Below are 25,495 nucleotides of genomic sequence, written 5' to 3' on the forward strand. Positions count from 1 at the left end.
GAGATCCTGGCCCTCCTCTGTGTGACAACCTTTTAAGTCTTTGAAGAGTGCTCTCATGTCTCCCCTCAATCTTCTCTTCTCCAGGCTAAACATGCCCAGTTCTTTCAGTCTCTCTTCATAGGGCTTTGTTTCCAGACCCCTTCAACGGAAGGATTTCTTCACACAGCGCAGAGTGAAACTATGCCACTCACTTCCACAAGATGTCATGATGGCTTTAAAAGGAACACATCCGTGGCGGATAAAGCTTTTAGTCATGATGGCTATATGCTTCCTTCAGGATCAGAGGCACCAGTTGCTGGGGAACATGGGTGGGAGGGTGCTGTTGCACCCATGTCCTGCTTGTGGGTCCCTGGTTGACAGCTGCTTGGCCAATGTGGGAACAGAATGCAGGACTAGATGGACCCTGGGCCTGATCCAGCATCAGGGGTCTTCTTCGGTTCCGACAGTGGCAAACCAAATGCCTCTCTGGGAACCCCCTGGCCTGTACAGAAAAAAGAACCATACGCAGGATGTGCAAATGACAGAATGCAATGAACGATGCCCTCGCATATGCCACCATTCCCCAACTTTGCAGGCATGTCTGACTACAACTCCCATCACCCACAGCCCGCCTGGATGATGGGTATTGCAGTCCAACACCTCTGGAGGGCACCAGGTTGGGAAAGGCTGGCGTAGCTCAACGTGCCCTTTCACCCTCCTCCGGCCGCCTTCAGTCTCCAAGATGCCACCCTTTCAGCCGAGGCTGGTGGCTCCGATTCCCGTGGGGCTGCGAATCCACTCTGGGTTTCAGTCAGAACCAGCCAGAACTCCGAAGGAGCTAGCTAAGGGACTGGGGTTCCGCATCTTGAATAGCTCCTTGGGAGTTCCGGCTGCTTCTGGCTGAAACCAGAGTGGATTCACAGCCCCACTGGAATCGGAGCCACCAGCCTCCACTGCACCCCTTCCAAAGCCACGCCCTCGATCTTATCCTCCATTGTCCGATTGGACGGCAGCTGCCGTCCATCCCGACTCCAAACCCCGCCTACTCACGCCTGCGGCGCGTGATCGACCCGCCATGCAGCCAGCGCAGCGCAAACCTCTTCCTAGATCCTGGTAAGGGGGCCGGCGTGGGTCGCACCCCCCTGTTTTTGAGCGTGTGCATGCGACCCAAGGGCGAGGGGGCAGAGCCCTGCGCTCTCCTTGCACAAGCGTTTGCACGAGCCAATGCTCCCATTAGTGCACAAGCGGTTGCATGAGTGCAGATCCCTGCTCCCTATTCAGCCTGCTGGTTCTTCCAAGCACCCTTATCTGGGGAGTACATCTTGCTGAACTCAATGGGGCTCTCCTTCTGAGGAGACCCGCTTAGGATCGTGCCCTGCACTGTGAGTAGAGTTCTCAAACCAGCCTTCCCCAGGCTCAAGGTGTTTCATAGAATCATAGAATAGCAGAGTTGGAAGGGGCCCACAAGGCCATCGAGTCCAACCCCCTGCTCAGTGCAGGAATCCACCCTGAAGCATCCCTGACAGATGGTTGTCCAGCTGCCTCTTGAAGGCCTCTAGGGTGGGAGAGCCCACAACCTCCCTTGGTAACTGATTCCACTGTCGTACTGCTCTAACAGTCAGGAAGTTTTTCCTGATGTCCAGCTGGAATCTGACTTGATGGCCTTATAGGCCCCTTCCTACTCTATTATTCTATGATTCTGTGATCTTAATACCCCATCTTCTGTCCCTTCCAGGGCACTGGAGCGCACAGTATGGTTGAATACCGGAGCGCCCATGCCACTTTTGGGTCTGGGCACCTTCCGCCTGCAGGGCGAAGAGGCGGTGCGGCTCAGCCTGGACGCCGCCCTGGAGAACGGCTACCGCTTGGTGGATACAGCTGCTGTCTATCGCAACGAGGCCGCCATCGGGCGCGCCTTGGGCGAGCTGCTGCCGCGCCACGGTCTTGCTCGCGGCGACGTCTTCCTCACCAGCAAGTTGAGCCCGAAAGACCACGGAGGGGAACTGGCTGAAAAAGCCTGCCTGCGTAGCTTAGAGGAACTGGGCTGCGATTATCTGGATCTCTATCTCATCCACTGGCCAGGCACACAAGGCCGACCCCAGCAGGATCCGGGTAACCGGGAACGCCGGCAACAGAGCTGGCGGGCCCTGGAGAAGTTGCACGAAGCCGGGAAACTCCGGGCCATCGGCGTCTCTAATTATACCATCCGGCACCTAGAGGAGCTGTTGGCGGATTGCCGGGTGCCTCCGGCAGTCCTCCAAGTGGAATTCCACCCGGAAGTGGCTCAGTCGGAGCTGCTGGCCTTCTGCCACCAGAAAGGCATCCACTTACAGGCCTACTCGTCACTCGGGGCCGGCCAGCTGGTGGGGCGGGCGGAGGTGGTGAACATCGCCACGCAGCAAGGGCGTTCACCCGCCCAGGTCTTGTTGCGCTGGGCGCTCCGGCAAGGCGTCAGCGTCATCCCCAAGTCGGCGTCCGCCAGCCGTGTGGCTGAAAACAGCCAGCTCTGGACCTGGGATTTGAGCCAGACGGATGTGGAAGAACTGAGCGCTATGGATTGTGGGAAACGCCATTGCTGGGACCCCAGTGCCGTGGCTTAGGAGCACCGGGCTGAGGCCAGACCTAGTCCTGAAATGAATATCCACCCGGGTCTGAAATACAACCGTTCCCCCAAATTTGAAACGGTGTCTTTTTTTTCAAATTGGAAAAAGCAACTCTCCTGGTGTGAACCTACCCATACGCCAGAGTCAACAACTGAGGCCCTCCTCTGTGTGCCTTCTCAGAGGGGAGTTCAGAGTATGGCAACAAAGGAGGGGGGCTTCCTGGTAGGGTAATAAGAATAATAATAGTTTTTAATTTGAATTTCTTAGTCACCTTTCTCATTAAAAAAGTTCAAAAGCGTAGGATGAGCTTTTTTGCATCAGTGGGGAGATGCCCTGTTTGGGTTGTTTAATTATGTTTTGGTTGTTTATGTTTTGGTATCTTAATGGAAATTGTTTTGAGCTGTTTTATATTGTGTATGTTTTAATAATTTTGTTGCAAATTGCTTTGGGTCATTTTTTATGAGAAAGGCGACTAGGAAATTCAAATAATAAAGTAATAATTAATAATATTAACAATAATGTGGGATATTCCGCACTGGTGTTTAATTTGGAAAATAGAACACCAAGAAGTGGATGAAAGCTATAAGATTTGCTCTCCTCTATCCAAATAACCAGGAACCAGAAACGGATTTCTAAAGCAATGATATTGCACAAGAATTCAAATTCTGTGAAACCTTTTGCATTTAAATATTGAGAAATTGTTTTACGATGTAGCAAAGGCCCGCTTGTTGATGGCCTCTGGGTTTTTTTAGGAGAACTGTACATGTGAGCCTGAATTGTCGTGACGGACAATGATACACCGTAAGCCATAATTAACAACATTTAATAAAAGCTCATACAAATTTCTCCATTAAAGGGGGTGGGGGAAATAGGCCTCTTACATTAGTACTCAATACAGTGTTCTTTCTTTCTTTTGTAAAGGTAGACTCTTTAGAAAGGGCAGGACAAGATCCCCTTAAAATTAGGGGGTGGGATGGTCTGAGTGGAAGTGGGAGTAGGTGAGAAAGGCATTGATCCCGTGGAGGTAAGTTTCTTACGCATCATACTATAGTGTGAGATCGAAGGAGAACATTTCTGGGGGACGTGGGTATGGAAGTGCTGAGGAATGACCCATGCCCGCTGCCCCCAAATATTTGGGGACACCACAGTGAAGAAAATGTGCCAAATTGACCATACAGGTGTATCCCCTTTCTTTCCCTGTGTTAGAAGCCCAACACCGTCACGGAGGGCTTCGGGGACCCTCATTGCCCGGGGAATTTCGACGCCACCACGATTGCAGAGTCTCCTTCCAGCCAGACCTTTGCTGCATTTGGAACGTGGTCCCGGCGCTTTTTGGGCGTGGCAGCTTCTGTAAGAGAGTGGGAGATGCAGTATTCTCTTTCTTACACACACACTCACACACACCTATCTCACTTTTGCAAGCTACTACATCAGGGACGTTGAATCTCTTTCAGCGGAAAGGCCAGATTCCATTTTGAAGAAGCTCTCCCGGGCGGGGAGGGGGCTGAATTCCAGTGGTGGATGAAGTAAAGGCAAAATGGGTAGGCCAGATCACAAAAAATACCAGCCTGTTTCAGCTTTAAGGTCTTAGTCCTAGTAACCAAGTCTTAGGAGGGGCATTTCAGAATTTTAGAATGGGAGGGAGGACTTCACAAAATCTGGGGAACCACGCAATGATCAGTCGTTGCGGAAAAGGGGTGGGTTCCAGAGAAAGTGGCAGGGCCACGCACAGCCCACTCGCGCAAGCCAGCAAACAAGGCGGGAATTCTTCCCCTAACTACAGTTTCCTGTTTTGTCTGGACCAGGAAACCATGGCTTGTTTTTTTAATTTTTTTTAAAAGTTTTTTTATTTTAAAAAATACAACAACATAATACTAATTGAAACACATAAATTGCTTACAATTCCACATTTATAATTATCATTTTTACATAATCACATAACATAACATAAGTGCTCCCCTCCACCCTTCGGGATCTATTCCTGCTTCCAAAATCTCATTGTTTCTTCTGGCGGTGGTTTTCCACTCCCCTTAGAGAATACATATTCTAGGAACTGTTTCCAAATTCCCTCAAATTCATTTACATTTGTTATACCTTTTCTTAGCTTTATATTACATGTCAGTTTATCATTAATAGTTATATCCCAAATTTCCTTATACCACTCTTCAATATGATAATCTCCTTGAACCCAGGAAACCATGGTTAAGAGCTTTGGAACAAGCCGGGATATCAAACCTTGGTTCAAAGTTGGTGCAGAACAAGCCAGGATATGAAACCAACTTCAAACCATGGTTTGACAGGCTGGCTTATTCCAGAGCTGTTAACCTTCGCTCGGGGGAACGTGCGGTTATGCGCTACGCCAACCTCACCTGCAGGGCGCCGTGGAACTCGTCACTCATCCTGCGCAGTTCCCGCCCGTACCGCTGAGCAGCCCACAAAATGGGTGGGGCAGAGCGTGAGCGCGCCCGGAAAGCGCCCAGCTCATCTGGGGCTTCCGAATCCGGCAAAGGAGGGTCTGATCCAATGCGGCGTCTTAGCTCTGACATGGGGGAGAAAGCAAGAAATCAAGCAATACAGCAATGGGGCTTCCAATTCACTTCAGAATCCAATATAAACTTCTCCTGTTGACCTACAAAGCTTTTCACGGTCTAGCTCCTTCCTATCTCTCCTCTCTCATCTCACACTATTGCCCCGCTCGTGCTCTTCGCTCCTCTGATGCCATGTTTCTCGCCTGCCCAAGGGTCTCTACTTCCCTTGCTCGGCTTCGTCCATTTTCTTCTGCTGCCCCTTATGCCTGGAACGCTCTCCCAGAACATCTGAGATCCACAAGTTCAACCGCAGCTTTTAAAGCTCAGCTAAAAACTTTTCTTTTTCCTAAAGCTTTTAAAACTTGATTTTGTTCTGACTTTATAGTGTTAGTTTTACCCTACCCAGTGCCTGTTTACCCTACCCTGTGCCTGTTTGCATTCTCTTCCCCTCCTTATTGTTTTATTATGATTTTATTAAAATGTAAGCCTATGCGGCAGAGTCTTGCTATTTACTGTTTTACTCTACAGCACCATGTACATTGATGGTGCTATATAAATAAATAAATAAATAATAATAACAATAATAATACCACACTTGCAAAGAATACCCTCCGTAACATGGGGCACCGGCGGGGAGAAGACAGGGCATAATCGGTTGGTAGATCTCTGAGTGCTTTCCTGTAGGATTTTTTTTTTTTTTGACTCCCAGCTGTCTCCTTCCGCACTTCGGTTTGACTACTGATAGTTTGTAGAAACCAGGAACGGATTTTAGGGTGATTTTAGGGCCGGGAGGTTACGGTTACTCAAAACGAATCTGTGGTCTCAGCTCAGAGACGCCCCATTCTATAATTCTGCGTCACTTGCACCTGGCAGATCTCGGGATTCTAGTAAAACCCAAAGTGGATCCCGCAAAGGGGGAACGGGCTTGTTGTGGCCCAAATCCCACCCCACAAACCTGGATTTTCACGGCTAGCTGGGCTGCCTGACTCCTTGTCCCCTCCTGCGGCTCCCCGGCAGGTCAGCTTGGAATCTTGCGGTTCTTTCTCTCCAGTCAGGAAAGTGTCATCTTCATGGTACTCGGCAATCTGGAACATTGTCAGGGGGCTGGCATGGCCCCCCCTCACCCACCCAACTTGCCACTCTCCCCGACGAGCTGTAGAGGAAGAAGGAAGTATGGAGTGTGGGTTGTTATTAAACTCTGGGTTGTTGAACCATGGGTTAGCACGTTGTCTGAACCCAGGACATATTTTTGCACGTGGCTCGTTATCCATGCAGTGTGGCTTGTTAACCACCCACCCTGAACGACCCAACAAAACGGGTTCTCGAGGATTAGCGGGTTGTGTGAATCCAGCCGTTGAATCAAACCATTGGTTAATCGAGCCCAGGACTGAAGAGAATGACCTGGTTTGGTGACACGACAGCCCACCATGGTTTAATTAACCCTCGGCACCGTGGCATGTGCCGTCTGCCATTATGAATATGGACGCTCCAGCCTAGCTTGTATTGTCTATTATTTGACGGTTAAACAACCCCACCTCCTGGGTTCGGACAACACAACAAGCCATGGCAACCCCCCAGCTGGGGCCTGCATATCCATCCAGGGCCAGCGTGCACCGCAACTCCTTGTGGGTAAATTAATCCAAAACGGGCCATTGTGTCATGCATATCAGCCCACTGACTAGCAGTGGTTCTCTGGGTTTGGGGGCTGGAGTTTTTCCCAGCCCTACCTGGAGATGTCAGGGAATGAACCAGGGACATTCTGTAGGCAGAATTACGATTTTGTGGTTGTTTTGTTGGGATTTGTTTGATTAAGACGGTAAGCTGCTCTGTGGCCCTTTTGGAGGAGGGGTGGAGTAGAAGACTTAAAGAATAAGTAAAACTAGGACGGAAAGCTAAAGTAGTGACTAAGCAGCTGAGAACCAGGAAGTCCCCAATTCAAATTGACTCACCAAGGCAAAACTATTCTCTTTTGGCATTAGCTGCCTCCAAAACCCTCCTCCAGCAATATGGACATAAGAATACTGGCCTAGCTTGCAGGGTTGTTCTTGTCTAGATTACTAAAATAACTATGTACAAAAAAAGAGCCACGCTGTATCAGGAGAAAGGCCTGTCCAGGCAAGTATCTGATGTTCCCCAGTGGCAAACTGGATACTTTGGGGAACATCACATTCAGGGCATTCAGGCAATAGCCCTCTCTGGCAAGTGACCCCCAGAGACTGGTATTCGAGGTATACTGCCCTTGATCGTGGAGGTTCTGTACAGTTAATAGCTGTTCTCCTCTGAAAACTTCGCTAATCCCCCTTTAAGTCTTGCTAAGCTAGCAGCCGTATCTTGTGGCAGCGAATTCCATTGGTTAATTACGCATCGCGTGGAGTTTTAGCAACATAGGAAGCTGCCTTACACTGAGTCAATCCCCTTGGTCCTCCTAGCCCAGTATTGTTGACCCTGACTGGCAGCAGCAGCGGCTCTCCAGGGTTTCAAACAGGAGCTTCGTCCCTGCCACCCCTGCTGTTGACCAATTTCACCGGGGGAGTCCCCAAAATCTAGCATTCTGAGAGACTGGATGGAGGGGGAAGTTATTTCCCCGTACCGTGCATTGGTTCGCAAACCTCTTTTACCGCCATTATCATGAATAAGTCAACCGCCGCTCCATGCGTCTCTTGCAGCCCCCATCCATCTTTGGGGGGCTTAATCTTTGCATGCATGACCCCCCTCCAAGGCCGGTCTCCTTCCAAAGACCTGCCCCATAACTCCAAATTCCAATGCTCCTGTTCTCTACCTCCATTCTCGCACTCCTTCCTTCCCTGACCCACTGAATCGGGTATGTGTGGCTGTGTTTCTTGTTATTTATTGATTATTAACATCTAGATACCACCTTGTTTGTTTTAAAGCCACCAAGACAGAATGCAACGATTTTAAAAACAACAACAGCAGCAAGACCTTGGCACCAGACAAAAACACACAAGGACTCTAAAAGCAAGAGAGCATGAAAACAACATAATTAAAAAAGGTAAGTCAAGAAGAGGTGTCTTCACCTTCCTAAAAATCAATATGCATTTTCCTTCTTGCATGCTCATCCTTCCCAAATTTCAGGGTTGCTTCCTCGTTTTGCCTTCCCAGATCTTGGGAGACCTTCAACTCCTTCCCTCCTGGGATGATGGTTATTAATTTCTCCCATTTCTTGCTCTTTCCAACCCATCCAGCCCACCCCCACCCACCCCCCTCTGGCCACCCTTAAACCCCCCACCCCAAATTACCTAAATAAGGGTCGCTTCTCTTTTCTCTCTCTTCCTTCTCCTGTTTACAGCCTGCTGGAGAACCAACCACAGTCGCCTGGGCAATGGAGAATTGCCACCGCCACTGTCCAATCAAGGTTGGGAACGTCAACACCCCGCCTCTTTTTTTGTCTTCGGCTCCTCCCACCTTCTTACTCCCTCCCCTTTAATCTCCTCCCTCGTTTAATTGATATTAACTGGGATCTCTCAATCCCCTGCGCAATTAACCCCCTCGGTCCTCTTTGCATCTTTCTTTCACAAGGATCATTTCCACTGGATCCAAAGCAAGGGGTGCATAAAATAAAATAAGCTTCACCAGGGGAAAACAAAAAACCCCAAACCCAAATCGATCCAATTCAGGCCATGCCTTTTAGGACATTTTACGCAGGACGTATTGAGCAAGCTTTCGGGATCCTCAGATCTCTTCATCAGGCATGAAGTTACAAAAAGCACATGGTTTTGTTTCAGGTGTATCCATAGGTATATAATTTTCATGTTTTTGTTTCAGGTATGTCCATAGGTATATAATTTTCATGTTTTTACTTTTTCATACAATATCAGCCTGAAATGGTAAGATGCATTAATATGTTAAGTAGGGTGACCCTATGAAAAGGAGGACCGGGCTCCTGTATCTTTAACAATTGCATAGAAAAGGGAATTTCAGCAGGTGTCATTTGTATGCATGTCGCACCTGGTGAAATTTCCTCTTCATCACAACAGTTAAAGCTGCAGGAGCTATACTGCGACCAGATTTAAAAGAGGGCAGCTTTAACTGCTGTGATGAAGAGGGAATTTCACCAGGTTCTCTATATATACAAATGACACTTGCTGAAATTCCCTTTTCAATACAACTGTTAGATACAGGAGCCCTGTCTTCCTTTTCATAGGGTCACCTTATGTTAAGACATATATAAAATACAATATTACCGTGATCTTGAATGATGCATCAAACTATGTTAATACAAATGTAAATAACATATATATACCGTATTTCTTCGATTCTAAGACGCCATCGATGTCTTAGAATCGGTTTGTGAACCGCCCAGAGAGCTCCGGCTATTGGGCGGTATAGAAATGTAATAAATAAATAAATAAATAAATAAATTGCAAGACGCACACTAATTTCAGTACCACCAACGGAAAAAAAGCTTTGATTCTAAGAAATAATAGACGCACCCACGATTCTAAGACGCACCCCGTTTTTAGAGATGTTTATATGGGGGAAAAGGTGCATCTTAGAATCGAAGAAATACGGTAATACAATATCAGTCTGATCTTGTATGATGCAGTAATATCATACGTTAACACAAAATGTAGAACATGAATAGGAGCTCAGCCACATGCTGAATGCTGCATTAATATAATGTTGCCCTACCCTCTTTTAAATCTGGTCACAGTATAACTGCATGCTTCTCGCCTGCCCAAGGACCTCCACTTCCCTTACTCGGCTTTGTCCTTTTTCTTCTGCTGCCCCTTACGCCTGGAACGCTCTTCCAGAACACTTGAGAACTACAAACTCAATCACAGCTTTTAAAACTCAGCTAAAAACTTTTCTTTTCCCTATAGCTTTTAAATATTGAGTTTGTTCTGACTCTATACTGTTAGCTTCACCCTACCCGGTGCCTGTTTACACTTCCCTGTGCCTGTTTGCATTCTCTTTCCCTCCTTATTGTTTACTACAACTTTATTAGATTTTAAGCCTATGCGGCAAGGTCTTGCTATTTACTGTGTAATCTGTACAGCACCATGTACATTGATGGTGCTATATAAATAAATAAATAAATAAATAAATAATAATAATAATAATAATGTATAGCTCCTGCAGCTTTAACTGTTGTGATGAAGAGGGGATTCCACCAGGTGCTGCATGCATACAAATGACACTTGCTGAAATTCCCTTTTCAGTACAACTGTTAAAGATACAGGAGCCCTGTCCTCCTTTTCATAGGGTCACCCTAATTAATATGTATGTATGTATGTATGTATGAGCCCTGTCCTCCTTTTCATATGGTCACCCTAATATATATATTTATTTATTATTTATTACATTTCTATACCACCCAATAGCCGAATCTCTCTGGACGGTTCACAAAATCTATCTATCTATCTATCTATCTATCTATCTATCCATCCATCCATCCATCCATCCATCCATCCATCCATCCATCCATGACTTGGGAAGGAAGGTGGCTACATGTGCCCACACTTAACATGGCGGCCGGAAAAAGCCGTGCCGCTCTAGCCGGGGCCGTCTCCGCGCTCTGTGTCATTCACGACGCTCTTTACGCCCTTTGCTCAAGAGAAAGAGGCGGGCGTCGGAGGAGGCGTCGCTGTCATCACGCCAAGCCGGCGGAAGGGAGGGGGGCGGGCCTTACGCACTTTGCGCAGCTCGGAGCTGCCGGGGGAAGTAACGCAGCTGGGGCGGCTTTAGGCCCGGGGAACATCTCTCCCTCCCCGCCCACTCCCCAAATTGGGGGAGAAGGCAGGGAATCCGGAAGGAGCCGAAGGACCCAGGCGTCCGAGAGTGTGGGCTGGGGAGGGGGGGAAGAGAAGAGGGGACCCAGGCGTCCGAGAGTGGCGGGGGGAGAGAGAAGAGAGACCCAGGCGTCCGAGAGTGGGGGGGGGGGAGAAGAGGGGACCCAGGAGTCCGAGAGTGGGGGGGGGGGAGAAGAGGGGACCCAGGCGTCCGAGAGTGCGGGGGGAGGGAGAGAAGAGGGACCCAGGAGTCCAAGAGTGGGGGGGGGAGAAGAGGGGACCCAGGCGTCCGAGTGTGTGTGTGGGGGGGGGAGAGAAGAGGAGACCCAGGAGTCCAAGAGTGGGGGGGGGGAGAGAAGAGAGACCCAGGCGTCCGAGAGGGTGGGGTGGGGTGGGGGTGGGGGTGGGTGGAGAGAAGAGGAGACCCAGGCGTCCAAGCAGAGGGGGGGGGGCTCAGGGACCCAGGAAGAAAGGATTAAAGGATCCAAGTATCCCAAAACTGAAACTGGGGGAGAAGCCAAAGGGCCCAGGTGACCTGGAGAAAGCAGGAAGAAAGGACCTAGGTAACTGAGCACTGAGGGCTGAGGGACCCAGGTGTCCGAGATTACGGGGGAGGGAGGGAGGAAGAAAGAAGGGGGTGCAGATACCTGAGCATTAGGGGGCTAAGAGAAGCCAGGTGTCCAAGAACCTGGAGGAGGTGAGGCAAGGGGTATCCAGGTGTCCGAGGAGACACTTCAACACCTATTGGGAGGGGGAGTTTGAGGTTGGGGCACCCGAGGAACTCAGCATCTTCGAGTCCGCTCATAGCTCCCACGTAGGGTTGGAGAGAATCTGGATTTGGAACCACAGGTCCCTGCCCTGACTCTTTGGGCCTAGGCTGCTTTCTGCCACGCCAGGAATCGGATCCAGACCTCCCCTCCATGCCTTCTTAGCAGAGAAGGGCAGGAGGGTGCCAGCTGGCTCTCTTTCTCCCCTGCCCACCTTTTCCACATCTCTCATGGAACTTACAAACTTCCCTTGATTCACCTGCGCAAGGGGTCGGCCTTCCGCAGCCCCGGAGGATGCAACCTGTCCCCCACGCGGGGCGTGGGGGGGTAGCTCCTCTGTCCGTTGAAGCCGGCGGTGTTGTGGTGATGGCGGTGCCCCCCTGACGCCTGCATCCTGGAAACTATGCCCTCCCGAGTGGAGTTGGGGCCCCTCTTGCCGACGTCCAAGATGGAGGAGGCCGTCAGCAACCTCAGCTTCACCGTGCCGGCTTCGCGCCTCACGCCTGCCTTCCCGCCTGCCGTCAAGGTGGGACTCACAGCGTTGTACACGGCCCTGTACGCCTTGCTTTTCCTCTCGGTCTACGCCCAGCTTTGGCTGGTCCTCTTCTACCGCCACAAGAAGTTCAGTTACCAGACCGTCTTCCTCTTCCTGTGCCTCCTCTGGGCTGCCCTGCGCACCACCCTCTTCTCCTTCTACTTCAGGAATACCGTCAAGGCCAACCACTTGAGCTCCTTCTTCTTCTGGCTTCTCTACTGTTGTCCTGTCTGCCTGCAGTTCTTCACTTTGACCCTCATGAACCTGTATTTCGCCCAGGTAAATGCCCAAACGACCGCGCGTGCCCAGGTGACTTGTGGGTAAAGATGCTAACTCCCGATTCTGTGCAGGGGAGTATCAGATGAGCCTGAATGATATGTGATGCTCATTTTCACCTAAATCACTTTGTGCCCTCCAGATGTTTATGGGTAGGGCCGATGAGAGTTGTAGACCAAAACATCTGGAGAGCCTCAACTTGCCCACCCCTGACTTAAATCCTTGTGGTTAATAGAATCTATGATTCTATTAGGGAGGTTGTGGGCTCTCCCACACTAGAGGCCTTCAAGAGGCAGCTGGACAAGCATCTGTCGGGGATGCTTTAGGGTGGATTCCTGCATTGAGCAGGGGGTTGGACTTGATGGCCTTGTAGGCCCCTTCCAACTCTGCTATTCTATGATTCTATGATTCCGTTTGTGTCAGGGCCTCCATTCCTTTAGGCTGTGAAATGGGCATAACTGGAATGGCAGACCTCATGGGTTTTTTTATATTTGAATGAGGAGTCTAAACGTTGGTGTTCACAGTTTTAAAATCATAAATGTATTATTATTATTATTATTAATAATAATAATATATTTATTTGTTACCCGCCTCTCCCTCTGGATCGACGCGGGGTACAACACAATTAAAAACAACATAAAATACATAAAACTAATTCAAACATTTAAAACCAGTGCATCATTAAAAGCATTACACCATTAAAAAATGGCGTCTTAAAATTCAACTGGGTAAGCCTGCCGGAATAGATCAGTCTTTATGGCTTTCTTAAATTCTGGAAGACTGTTAAGTTGACGAATCTCTCCCAGCAATGTGAACACCAACTTCTAGGCCATATGAGTGTTCTTGTTGTTATTATAACATCCACGCCTTTACCATTAAGTTCTGAAAGTGGATTACAAAAATAGTTTGGGGCAGGGGGGGAAACCCACAATAATTCATTAAAGAAAAAATATACAGCATTAGTAGTCACAGAACTAAGAGAATAACCACGAGAAGCTACAGTTAAAACAGCAGCAGAACTAGGTGTTAAAAGACATAGGCTACAAGTTGAACCCAGTGAGACTTACTGCTGAGTAAACATGGATAGGATTGCACTGTAAACATGTTTTTAGTTTCTGGTTGTAAGACATTGGAGAGAGAATCAAGCAAACTGCCCAGAGAGCTTCGGCTGTTGGGCGGTATAAAAATGTAATAAATAAATAAATAAAATTCTACAAGGGGAGTTGCGCCGAAACCTCGGCACCACCTCAAAGAAGGCCCTGTATCTGATCTTCATTGGCTTGATCGTTAGCAGTGATGTTGCAGACAGCACGGCCTCCAAAACAGAACTTAACTGCTGGACGGGTTGATAACGCTTGACCGGCGGAAATCTGCCTTGTAGCACAAAACGTCGTTGCTTCCCTTTTTGTGTAGCTGAGAAGTAATATTGTTGGGCCTGAAAGTCATGGGCTGACAACCTTCAGTGCCATTCTTTGGTAGAAAGGCAGGGTACAGATCAAATAAATAAATACCCTGCAAGTCCCTGCTGCTTCAAATTTCACCTTGACCTAAATGGCCTTAATGCAAACTGCCGTCTCTGCCCGCCCGCACTCCCATATCTGCATAGTGGGGGTATCTAGAGCTGTTGTCAGGATTACAGAGATGGATAGATAGAATCATAGAATAGCAGAGTTGGAAGGCGCCTACAAGGCCATTGAGTCCAACCCCCTGCTCAATGCAGGAATCCACCCTAAAGCATCCCTGACAGAGGGTTGTCCAGCTGCCTCTTGAAGGCCTCTAGTGTGGGAGAGCCCACCACCTCCCTAGGTAACTGATTCCACTGTCGTACTGCTCTAACAGTCAGGAAGTTTTTCCTGATGTCCAGCTGGAATTTGGCTTCCTGTAACTTGAGCCCATTATTCTCAAAGTCACAGTGGGCTGGGAACTTTCTACCAGATTCAAGAACTTGGAAAACGCCAGCTTCCTCTAAGAACTTGGAAGTTATCATGTTTCTAGTCCTTGTGGGAAACAGGAAAGATGGACACTGCATCAGCTAGGCAAAGGCAGGGAAGACCTGGGGGGTGCTCTGTTCCCTGCTCCCTGGTCCTCCCTCCACGTTTCTCCCTATCCGTTTCATGACACACGGAGAATGAGATATGTCTTGTCTCCAACCCGCGGATCCCGTAACGTGGCTCCAAAGGTCTTTTCAACCTGTTGGCTACTGATTGACTTGGTGGCAGCGATAGGAATGTTTCCCAACCACGTTGGGCGTTTTGGCAGCAGGTTTATCTAGGTTGTGGGGTGGGGGAAGCAATCTGGAGCCTGTCTCTTTTGGGACCAGGCCGGGGCACAGAACTCAGGCACGTGCTCACCTGTCGTTCCGTTGGGTGACACCATTGTTCCTTCTAACGTCAAATTCAGGTGGTGAGTGCCAATCAGGTAATGATGCTTCCCGGATGTTGAGGAGAATCCTAAGGTTTCCAGAAGTACAAAAAAAACCCACACCTTAAGGGGCCAAGACCCACAAAAAATAGCCCAGTAATGAGCACACTCAGTAGTTTCAGCATATTGAATATAGACTGAGATGCCCTTTTCAGGAGGGAATGGCTGGCTAGAACCCTGAACAGGAGTGCGCCTGTCAGGAAGGGAAGGTTACACTGCAACATTTTTTTTTAATCTATCCCCTTTATCTTATTTTATTTATTTTATTTTATTTTATTTTTTACATTTTTATACCGCCCAATAGCCGAAGCTCTCTGGGCGGTTCACAAAAATTAAAACCGTAATAAAACAACCAACAGGTTAAAAGCACAAATACAAAATACAGTCTAAAAAGCACAACCAGGATAAAACCAAGCAGCAAAATTGATATAAGATTAAAATACAGAGTTAAAACAGTAAAATTTCAATATAAGTTAAAATTAAGTGTTAAAATGCTGAGAGAATAAAAAGGTCTTCAGCTGGGGATGAAAGCAGTACAATGTAGGCGCCAGGCAGACCTCTCTGGGGAGCTCATTCCACAGCCGGGGTGCCACAGCGGAGAAGGCCCTGCTCCTAGTAGCCACCTGCCTCACTTCCTTTGGCAGGGGCTCACGGAGAAGGGCCCCTGAGGATGATCTTAAGGTCCGGGCAGGCACATATGGGAGGAGGCGTTCCTTCAAATAACCTGGCCCCAAACCGTTTAGGGCTTTGAATGTCAATACCAGCACTTTGGTAATCTTACGTAATGCTAATCTCCCCTCTCTCTTCCAGGTGGTTTTCAAGGCCAAAGCAAAGTACCGCCCAGAACTCACCAAAGGCCTGTAAGTATCCGTGCGTCTAGTTGTCTCTGCGTAAGATCGTAACAAAAACACTTGCCTTCCCCACCAGATCTGTTAAATTACAACTCCAGGCATCCCTCCAAGCCTGTAGCCATGCTGAGTGGGGATGGTAGGAGTTGTAGTCAACACGTCTGGAGAATGCTGGGATGGGAGAAGCTTTTACATAACCATTTCCTACTTAAGTCTTCCTATTCTGGGCAGGTGAGGCGGGCGGGCGGGATGGGAGGTGGAGAGGGGGGAATGGTTTCTTTAAAAACCCCACGCCCTTTGCTTTCCTTTATCAAAACAAGCCGAATGAAAAATCATTACAACAACAGATACCTAAATCCCAAACATGAACTTGCAGGTGTAAAATTGCAAACATGAGAAAGTCACCACGGAATATATATATATCCGGTACAACAGCCGTGATTGTGGCCAAGGTCTGAAGGCAAAGCCATTTCACCAGAAGCTTTCTCAAAACTCTTGCCCTTAGCCAAACATCCTAAAGCAGGCGTGGGCAACTTGGGGCCCTCCAGATGTTTGAAAGGCCCACAGACGGCCTGCTCTGCTCTTAGCCTTGACAGCAACATAGAACTTCTCTGTTCAGCGACACTCTAGCTGATGAGAAACCGTGCTGGATGAGAGATGGGTGCTGAGCGGCTTTGGCGAGTTCCCTAACTCCGTATCTTCTTTGTTTCTCTCCCCACCCACCCCCGGCCCCCCAGGTTGGCCGTGCGAGGGGCATGTCTGGGCGCCAGCTTTCTCTTCCTGGCAGTGAACGTGGCGTGTGCCATGCTGGTGCGGGCGCGCCGAGTCGAGCCGTGGGCGGTGGTCCTAGCGCGGGTTCTCATCAGCGACTCGCTGTTCGTGCTGGGGGCCGTCTCTCTCGCCCTCTGCCTCTGCCTCGTGGCCCGCGGCTCTCCTTCTACCCGCATCTACCTGGAAGCCAAGGTGAGGAGATTGGGACCCGTTGTTTTTCTCATTTCTGCCACGTCGTGTGCTGGTCCGCTGCCAAGCGCTGTGTTGCATTCGTGTGTTTTTCTTCATTATTATTATTATTATTATTATTATTATTATTTTATTCCGAAGGTCCCTGGGCGGTTCACAAAAACTAAAACCAAAGTATAAAACACAGTATAAAGACGTGATATAAAATACACATTAAAAACTGATTAAAAACATACCGTACATAATTAAAACATCTTTAAAACATCCTGAAAACATTCTAAAATTTAAGGCTGCCTTTGAAGACGGTTCGGAAGCTGCAGCTCGTGCAAAATGCAGCGGCCAGATTGATTTCGGGAACCAGAAGGTTCGACCGCATAACAACTGCTCTGGTCTGCTTGCACTGGCTGCCTGTATGTTTCCGAGCCCAATTCAAGGTGCTGGTTTTGACCTATAAAGCCGTACACGGCTTGGGACCACAATACCTGATGGAACGCCTCTCCCGACGTGAATATACCCGGTCACTACGTTCAACATCTAAGGTCCTCCTCCGGGTGCCTCCTCCAAGAGAGGCTCGGAGTGTGGCAATGAGGGACAGGGTCTTTTCGGTGGTGGCCCCCAGACTGTCGAACGATCTCCCTGACGAAGCTCGCCTGGCACCAACGCTGCTATCTTTCCTGCGCCAGGTTAAGACTTTCCTCTTTGCCCAGGCATATGGCGGCACATCTTAATCACCCACATGTTTAGTTTTTTAACAGTTTTTAATGCTTTATGTGTGTACGTTCTGCGTTTTAGAATTTTAAATTTTGTATACTCGTTTTTATCTTAATTTTAGAATTTCTGTAAACCTCCCAGAGAGCCTCAGCTATGGGAGCGGTATATAAGTGCCATAAATAAATAAATAAAAATAAAATTTCACTGGATGGGCCTGCCGGAATAGATCAGTCTTTATTGCTTTTTTAAACTCTAAAAGACTGTCAAGTTGACGAGTCTCCTCCGGTAGGCCATTCCATAGTCTGGGAGCAGCAGAAGAGAAGGTCCTCTGGGTAACAGTTGTCAGCCTTGTTTTTGTTTGCTGGAGTAAATTCTTCCCAGAGGACCTGAGTGTGCGGGGCGGATGGTACGGGAGAAGGCGATCCCGCAGGGAGCCTGGACCCAAAACATGTAGGGCTTTAAAGGTAATAACCAACACGTTGTACTTCGCCCGGAAAGGGCTGTGTGAACTCGGTGCTGGAGTATTAGTGCCGCCATGGCTCTGAAGCAGTGCATGATGGGAACTGTAGCCATTGTCCCTTTCTCCCACCCCTGCATCGGCCCAGTGAGTTAAAGAACCAGCAGCAACTTCGGGGATTTGAATTGAAAGCCTTGATTCTCTCTGTGAACGAACGCTTATCTAATTGGTTATCATTTGGGCATTAAAATATTTCAAATAAATAAAATATCCCTTGCAGCTCTGTGTTGAAGGCTCTGTACTACGTCAGTACCGGACATTTTTTAATCAGTCCCACCAGACTTTGCCGTCTTTTGGGCCTCAACGCCTGTCATTCCCAGCCAGAACGGCCTTTCCCCTTCTGTGAAATGGGTGTGGGAGCAGAAAACAGTGGCTTCCAAAGACTTTTTTTGGGCTGCAAATCTCAGGCCCCACCTCTGCCTCGCAGTTAGATTCGCGGGCAAACGTTTGCCTTCCGGGGAAGGGATGGTTTCTGATTGGCTGTGCCTACCGTGGGAGGGCCCATGGCATTGTCTCAAAATCCCAAATAAATAAATATTTATTTATTAAATTTATCTACCGCCCCATAGCCGAAGCTCTCTGGGCGGTTTACAAAAGTTAAAAACAGCGAACATTTTTTTTAAAAAAAAGGATACAAAATTTAAAACCATCAAAAATATAAAAACAACAGTATAAAATAACAGTATTTTATTGTAGAGTAAAACTAACAGTATAAAAGTCAGATCAAAATCAAGTTTTAAAAGCTTTAGAGAAAAGAAAAGTTTTTTAGCTGAGCTTTAAAAGCTGCGATTGAACTTGTAGTTCGCACGCTCTCTGGTATATCTACAGCTGTCCCTTCCAGTTGATCCTTTTAAGCGGAGATCTCAGGATTTGGATCTGTATCTTTGGGGCTCACTTTGAAAGCAACCCGCCTCCCCACCCTGCTCTTCCCTGCTACTGAGCTACGGTCCTTCCCCTAAAATAAAGACAAGTTTCTAGTCCTCATGGTTCTGGTTTTAAAAACGAAGTCTTGCTAGCAAGATTTCAACCTTTTAGAACAGGGCGCGGGGGCTCGAGGAGACCTGCACAAAAGCCTCCAGACGATTGGTGGTTGGGGGGGGGGGGGCGGGGGTAGGGGGGTAGGTGCCCCTCAAGTCACTGCTGCAGGTGTCCTGGGACAGGACACTCCGGCACGCAAACCCAGGTTCCTCTCTACATTTGCGACCTTGTTGCAAGGCTCTGATTGGGGTTTGCTGCGTCTGACCTTGACGGCCTGTCTCTCCCTCTGCCTGCTTCTTCCGGTAACAGGGCACCACGCTGTGCCAGACGGCCGCCATGGGGGGTGCCATCGTCTTGCTCTACGCCAGCCGAGCGTGCTACAACCTCGCTGCCTTGGCGCTTTCCTCCCGCACCCGGCTCGACTCCTTCGATTACGACTGGTACAACGTATCCGACCAGGTGAGCTGGACCGGGTAAGGCAAGGTTCCCTAGTCTTTTTGGACCTGCGGGCACGTTCGAGACTTTGAGCAGCTGCTGTGGGCACCAACACAAGATGGCTCCCAGGAAGGATGCAGCTGGTCCTGTATTATTATTATTATTATTATTATTATTATTATTATTATATTTGTTTCCCGCCTCCTCCTCCTCCTCCTCCTCCTTCTTCTTCTTCTTCTTCTTATTATTATTATTTTGAATATTTATATACCGCTCCTCATTGAAAAATTCCGGAGCGGTGTACAAGGTAAAATGAAAATAAAAACAGAATAAAAACAGTTAAAACAAACTTTAAAAGAAGCAATAACAGGAATCCAAGGCTGCATGTTAAAGAAAGGCTTCCTGGAATAGTGACGTTTTCAAGAGGCACCGAAAGGAGTACAAGGTTGGAGCCTGTCTGACCTCCAGAGGCAGGGAGTTCCACAGGAGGGGGGCCACCACGCTGAAGGCTCTTCCCCTGGTGGATTCCAGTCGGAGGATGGATCTAGGTGGAACCACCAGGAGCAGACCCTCGGATGACCTCAGTGACCGGGCAGGTTGGTAAGGGAGAACGCTCTCTCTCAGGTATCCTGGTCCCAAGTTGCCCAATACTGGGCCTCAAAGAGGCCTTACAAAATTTTAAAAAATATACTTTGTAAACCTAGGAAAAGAAATGTACAATTTTTTTAAAAAAAATACAATATTAAAACATTAAATGTTTAAAACACACAACAACTTTACAAGACCTTAACATAGATGGAGGACCAGATTAGTCTCCAAAGGCCTGCTGGAACAGTTTTTGCCTGCTTCCGAAAGCCCATCAAGGAGAGAGGCAGCCTAGCTTCCCCGGGAAGAGAGTTCCAGAGCACCGGAGCAGCCACCGAGAAGGCCCTGTCCCATGTTCCCACCAAGCACGCCTGTGAAGATGGTGGGACTGAGAGAAGGGCTTCTCCAGGAGATCTCAAAGCACGGGCAGGCTCACAAGGGAGAAGACGGTCTTTCAGATAACCTGGACCCGAGTCATGTAATAGCTGCCTTGGGGGGCCTGGCTAGTCAACAGATTTGGGGCGGGGTGGTGGTGGGGGAGAAATAGCAAGCCTAGAGCTGGGAGTGGAGAAATAAGAAAGAGAGCAAAGGTCTGTGTGGACGGAAGGAGATTGGATGGGGCCAGGAAGCAACTCTGTTTCTCTTCCTGCCCACTGAACAGCTGATCAGTGGCAGGTTCAGGAACAGGGAGGAAGGTTTTTCAAGTTTTTCTTTCTAAACAACATCAAAAAGGCCAGTTCCATAGTCCCCACCCACATCTGAAAGGGGTTGCATCCCAAGCAGGAACTTGGCGGTTGATCATAAGGAGCAGGCAAACTCCTACAGGAGAAGACAGATTTGTGAATTCCTGTGGAACTCCCTGCCTCTGGAGGTCAGGCAGGCTCCAGCCTTGCACTCCTTTCGGCGCCTCCTGAAAACGCCTTTATTCCAAGAAGCCTTTCCTTAATATGCAGCCTTGAATCTCTTGCTTTTGCGTCTTTTAAATTTTGTTTTAACCGTTTTATTCTGTTTTTGTTTTCATTTTATCTTGTATGCCGCTCCGAAATTTTTCAGTGGGGAGCGGTATATAAATATTCCAAATAAATAAATAAGACAGGTCCTTCTGCGCTTCCACCCCAAGCATTGTAGCTTTCTCCGCCTGACACTGAGCAAATGTGTTGGGTTCCAGTTCCCGTAGACCCCCAGCCAACGTGGTCAGTGGCCACAAGTGTGTGTGAAGGGTAGGAGAGTAGGAGGTGGATGATAGGCTTGGTCACCGTCTCTTCTCCCCTCTCCCTCGTTATCCTGAGGTGTCTTCCTGCCTCTCCATCCCCTTCCAGGCGGATCTGATTACAGACCTGGGAGATCAAGGTTACGTCGTCTTCGGCCTCATTCTCTTCGTTTGGGAGCTGCTACCGACCGCGCTGCTGGTTGGCTTCTTCCGGGTGCACCGGCCAGCTCAGGATATGGTGAGTGGGGAGAGGCTGGTCAGAGAGCGACGAAACCCCAAAGGTGGCAGATCTGAAGATGGGGACGACGTAGGTCTGCTTGCCTGTTTTAGCCTTGAGTAGGAGACGCAGCACAGTAAGCAGGCAGATATTCAGGGTGCAGGCGTGGCCTGCCTGGGTTCCCAGTCTGGTCTCGTGGCTGTTACCCAGGAGGCTCCACCTTTTTCCTTGGTCCCTCCCCCTTCCCCCGGCCAATGAGCATTTGGGGGTGTCCAAATGTTCATTGGTCAGGGTTTTCAACCTTTTGGTATGTGCAGTTTTTCTCCCTTCCAAAAGCTTTCAGCTGCAATAAGCTGATATTTTAGTCCTGCCCCTTTTGCCCCACCCACCACTGGCCCCACCCACCCCTCTCCCGTGAGCCCCTCCAAAATGGAATTCGGTCCCCCGGGCTGAAAAAGGTTCAGCATTATGTGATACAGGGACACACTTCAGGAATTGATGGCCTCCACCATCTCTTCTGTGTCGCTCCTTTTAAAAAAAAAAAAAAGGGGGAGGAAAAGTGCAAGTTGCTAGTCCTCGTTGTTATGTAGGAAAGCCAAAGGGTTTTAGCGGGGAGCTATTTCTGTTGACTGTTTTTTCTGTAGTGGGAGGCAGTGGGGGGAAAGGTGCAAATGCATGTCTGCTCGAGGTGGGTGCGGTCCATTTCGAAATGTTCCCAATACTGGCTCCTCCCTCTGTACAGAGTGCCAGCCGTGTCTTCAACCGGCAGCTTGGAGTCTCCCGTTCCTATTTCTTCGACCACCCCGGGGAACGTGAGAATGAAGGACTGACTAGCAGGTAACTTCTTCCTTGTCCCTGATTTTGCGGGCACAAGTCCTCACCCAGTTCATGGGCACCATAATATTTCTCATTGCCTGGTTTAAGAGCATAGAGAGATACCTTTGCCTGCACTGGCTGGGTTTCAGGCAAAGCCGGTGCTGTGCTCCCAAGTGGGGGCCCTTCCCCTAAAATCAAAGCAGGTTCCTGTTGGAAGTTAAACTCTATTCCAGAGATATGCAGAATTAGCAGCGGCTCTCAGCGTAGGACACAGCAAAGACACAAATGAGGCTCAGGATTCTTTGCTTAGTTAAAACAAAGTCTTTTACTGGCAGTTGAATAACTTAGTTACAGCAACACACATACTCACAAACGTTCATAACAGTCTACACAGCAGCAGCATTACAGATGGAGTGGATAATGGATAATGAACACAAAACGCAGGCATTTATATAGAGCAAAACTGTACAGTCACGGAAATCACTAATTGACCAATTGAAAAGCATCTCAACCAATAATTCAATAATTGTCCAGCTGAAACCTTGACATTTAGAAAAACACACTTCTTCTGATTTCTTCATACTTCTTCCTGCCACCAGGCACTTGTAAAACATTGTGGTAAAAGTAAAACCAGATCCAATCCAGGATCCAACAGTTCCCAGTCCTCATGGTTCTGATTTTAAATGGGAACGCAAGAAACTGCCTGATACCGGGTCAGACCATTAGTCCACGTGGTTCGGTATTTCCTACACTGATGGGCAGTGGCTCCCTGGTTTTCCCCATCCCCACTTGGAGATGGGGATTTGAACCTGGATCTCTGGCATGTGAAATAGTTGTGGTCGGGGACTGAGCTCCCTTACCTGGGCAGGGAATGATGGGTGTTGCCCCATTTCTCCTCCCCCTGCAAGAGAGCTTTGGCCCAAAGAGGTCATGGACCAGAATCGCACACAGCTTGAACGTCTGGGTTTTCAGTCTGGTACCATGATTCCCTGTTGCTCTACCCTTTGCGTCTCCATGGGAAAAGCCAGGAGGGGCGGGTGCAGAACCTCAGGCCCGTGGGCCAAATGTGGCCCTCCGAGGTCCCCAGAAGGCCACGCCCCTTTCCCCCAACCTTGCATGGTTCGGTGGCTTCCCAGCTTTTGCGCAGTTTTTTCCCCGTTCTCAGAAGTTGATGATGAATTGAGCACATATAATATTCCCAAACCGACGGAATAAAATGGGACTACAAATAAAACAATATATGGTAACAATTCATTAGTATGTTTTAAGAGATTAAAACATTATCGCAATCAGAGGATCTCATCCCACGCCGACAAGCAATTGCCGCAGCACAAAATTCAGCCACCTTGGAGCCAAAAGACAGCCTGCATAGAACACATCAGTTCTCCCAGGTATCCCTTGTAAAATAGGAGTGATGAAAGTATGCCGAAAATCACAATAAGAGGAGCAGTACAGCAATACATGATCCACAGTTTCTATCATGTCAGCTTTACAGGGGCACAGGCGCTTAGAATATGGAATATGATTATATTTACCCTCCAGAAATGCGGAGGGAAACACATTAAATTTAGCCTGCGTGAACGCTAAATTCTCAGAAGTTGAGAAAGGCCTCTCCGAAGCCTTAGGGACTGGCAATAAGAGCTTTAAACGAAAACGTGCTATTTGGTTGGGGGGGGGAGCATCGTCTTGGGCTTTGGCCACACCCACCACACGGAGTTTGGCCCTCGGGCTGAAAGAAGTTACACCCTTTGTAGTGATCCACCGGTTCCATTTAATACCGGGAAGGGCTCTGCAGACTCAAGCCTAGGCATAAATCTTGGGCTCTCGAACCTCCCCCCTTGGGAGTACCCCCATCCCCATCAGGACCAGGGAAGGGGGCGAGGGCAGCTTCTCCAGAGGAGGAAGAACACCCCAAGGCAAGTGGCGCCACTTCGCTGAGGCTCAACTCTCTCTAATTCTCGCTTCCTCGCCCCTTCTCCCTTTTCAGCCTGACAGGACGACTGGGCAGCGGGAACTGGTACGGCTCGATCAACCGCAGCGGGGAGCAGGAGTGGTTTGGGGGCCACCCTCCGACGGCCCCCCTTCTGTTCTCGCAGGCGGTGGCTTCCAGCAGCCACCACCACAGCCTCTACTCCACCCCACAGAACTAAGGAAGGGTTTGCCGGGACCAGCCCATGTGGGGGGGCGAGCTGGGGGTGGGGGGGCCGGCGACCCAGGAACCGCTACTGATGCAGGAGGGGGGGGCTGTATGAAGAGGACGGGGTTAGCATCGCGCCCACGGCATTATAACCGCCATCAGCACCTCATTCCCCAACCTCTGTAGCCCCGAAAACCCAACTTATTCCTTTAGCAGCAGAGGCTGGTTGGCAATTTTCCTGGCATCTCCATCCTGACGCTTGTTAAAAAGGAAAAAGGAAGACGCCTCTCCACCCACCCCCCAACCCCCGAGTATTTAACCAATAGTATATATTGAGAACTTCAGCACTTTAATCGACTTGGGGGTGGGGGCAGATGGTTTTATCTGTGATGTCATTGTTGAAATGATTTCTGGTTTGACGAAAAATAAAATTGCGGAGTGGGGTGGTTCTCTCCTCCTCTCTCCCCGTGAGCTGGTAGCTGCTGTGCATCGGAGTAGCCCTGTGGTCAGATGCTAGGCACAGTCTCGGTGCTGCTGTTCCATTGCCCCCACCGTAGCTCGCCCTGCCCTACAATAAAGTCAACTTTGTGTTAGCGACACTGCGTGTGGCGTTTCTGTGGTCGTGGTGCGGCAGGGGTGTCACGCCTCTCCCGAGGCCGTAGCTGTTGGCCGTATGAGCGTTAAGCTAATACAGGCAGGTGTTTTGACTTTGCCGGGATGCTTGTCCGAAAGGGGATTTGGGCCTTGGGTTGAAAGCTGAAGTGTGTTCAAAGGAGGGCAACCAGGATGATCAGGGTTCTGGAAAAAAGCCCTGTGAAGAGAGACTGAAAGAACTGGGCATGTTGAGCCTGGAGAAGAGAAGATGGAGGGGAAACAGGATAGCACTCTTCAAAGGCTTAAAAGGTTGTCACACACAGGAGGGCCAGGATCTCTTCTCAATCCTCCCAGAGTGCAGGACACGGAATAAGGGGCTCAAGTGACAGGAAGCCAGATTCCAGTTGGACATCAGGAAAAACTTCCTGACTGTTAGAGCAGTATGACAATGGAATCAGTTCCTTAGGGAGGTGGTGAGCTCTCCCACACTAGAGGCCTTCAAGAGGCAGCTGGACAGCCACGTGTCAGGGATGCTTTAGGGTGGATTCCTGCATTGAGCAGGGGGTTGGACTAGATGGCTTTGTAGGCCCCTTCCAACTCTGCTATTCTATGAAAAGGAGGACAGGGC

General features: G+C 49.0%; 3 protein-coding genes across 3 annotated transcripts; 2 read left to right on the forward strand and 1 right to left on the reverse strand.

Moving 5' to 3' along the window:
- The first annotated feature begins 1,034 nt into the window (after positions 1-1,034).
- LOC134412085 (glyoxal reductase-like) lies at positions 1,035-2,789 on the forward strand. Its single transcript, XM_063145861.1, has 2 exons — positions 1,035-1,092; positions 1,715-2,789. The coding sequence occupies exons 1-2, from the start codon at positions 1,055-1,057 to the stop codon at positions 2,577-2,579; spliced, it is 903 nt and encodes a 300-aa protein (XP_063001931.1). The 5' UTR covers positions 1,035-1,054; the 3' UTR covers positions 2,580-2,789.
- Positions 2,790-3,389: 600 nt separating this feature from the next.
- Positions 3,390-8,457, reverse strand: BAD (BCL2 associated agonist of cell death). Its single transcript, XM_063145780.1, has 4 exons — positions 8,368-8,457; positions 6,066-6,263; positions 4,952-5,121; positions 3,390-3,930 (listed from the first exon to the last, which is right to left on the reverse strand). The coding sequence occupies exons 2-4, from the start codon at positions 6,202-6,204 to the stop codon at positions 3,802-3,804; spliced, it is 438 nt and encodes a 145-aa protein (XP_063001850.1). The 5' UTR covers positions 6,205-6,263; positions 8,368-8,457; the 3' UTR covers positions 3,390-3,801.
- Positions 8,458-11,277: 2,820 nt separating this feature from the next.
- GPR137 (G protein-coupled receptor 137) lies at positions 11,278-24,313 on the forward strand. Its single transcript, XM_063146342.1, has 7 exons — positions 11,278-12,441; positions 15,670-15,719; positions 16,445-16,670; positions 19,183-19,332; positions 21,213-21,341; positions 22,063-22,157; positions 24,124-24,313. The coding sequence occupies exons 1-7, from the start codon at positions 12,031-12,033 to the stop codon at positions 24,284-24,286; spliced, it is 1,224 nt and encodes a 407-aa protein (XP_063002412.1). The 5' UTR covers positions 11,278-12,030; the 3' UTR covers positions 24,287-24,313.
- Positions 24,314-25,495: the final 1,182 nt, after the last annotated feature.

The sequence above is a fragment of the Elgaria multicarinata genome, chromosome 21 (genome assembly GCF_023053635.1).
Source record: "Elgaria multicarinata webbii isolate HBS135686 ecotype San Diego chromosome 21, rElgMul1.1.pri, whole genome shotgun sequence".
In the NCBI taxonomy this organism is placed as follows: Eukaryota; Metazoa; Chordata; class Lepidosauria; order Squamata; family Anguidae; genus Elgaria; species Elgaria multicarinata.

Bases quoted from the DNA above. Each gene is read 5' to 3' on its own strand.
- BAD (XM_063145780.1), bottom strand. From the start codon at position 6,204: ATGTTCCAGATTGCCGAGTACCATGAAGATGACACTTTCCTGACTGGA. The intron at 5,122-6,065 runs GTTTGTGGGGTG...CCCCCATGTCAG, and splicing joins AGCTAGCCGTGAAAATCCAG to AGCTAAGACGCCGCATTGGA. The intron at 3,931-4,951 runs GTGAGGTTGGCG...ACTCTCTTACAG, and splicing joins AGTTCCACGGCGCCCTGCAG to AAGCTGCCACGCCCAAAAAG.
- LOC134412085 (XM_063145861.1), top strand. From the start codon at position 1,055: ATGCAGCCAGCGCAGCGCAAACCTCTTCCTAGATCCTG. The intron at 1,093-1,714 runs GTAAGGGGGCCG...TGTCCCTTCCAG, and splicing joins AAACCTCTTCCTAGATCCTG to GGCACTGGAGCGCACAGTAT.
- GPR137 (XM_063146342.1), top strand. From the start codon at position 12,031: ATGCCCTCCCGAGTGGAGTTGGGGCCCCTCTTGCCGACGTCCAAGATG. The intron at 21,342-22,062 runs GTGAGTGGGGAG...CCCTCTGTACAG, and splicing joins ACCGGCCAGCTCAGGATATG to AGTGCCAGCCGTGTCTTCAA. The intron at 22,158-24,123 runs GTAACTTCTTCC...CTCCCTTTTCAG, and splicing joins AATGAAGGACTGACTAGCAG to CCTGACAGGACGACTGGGCA.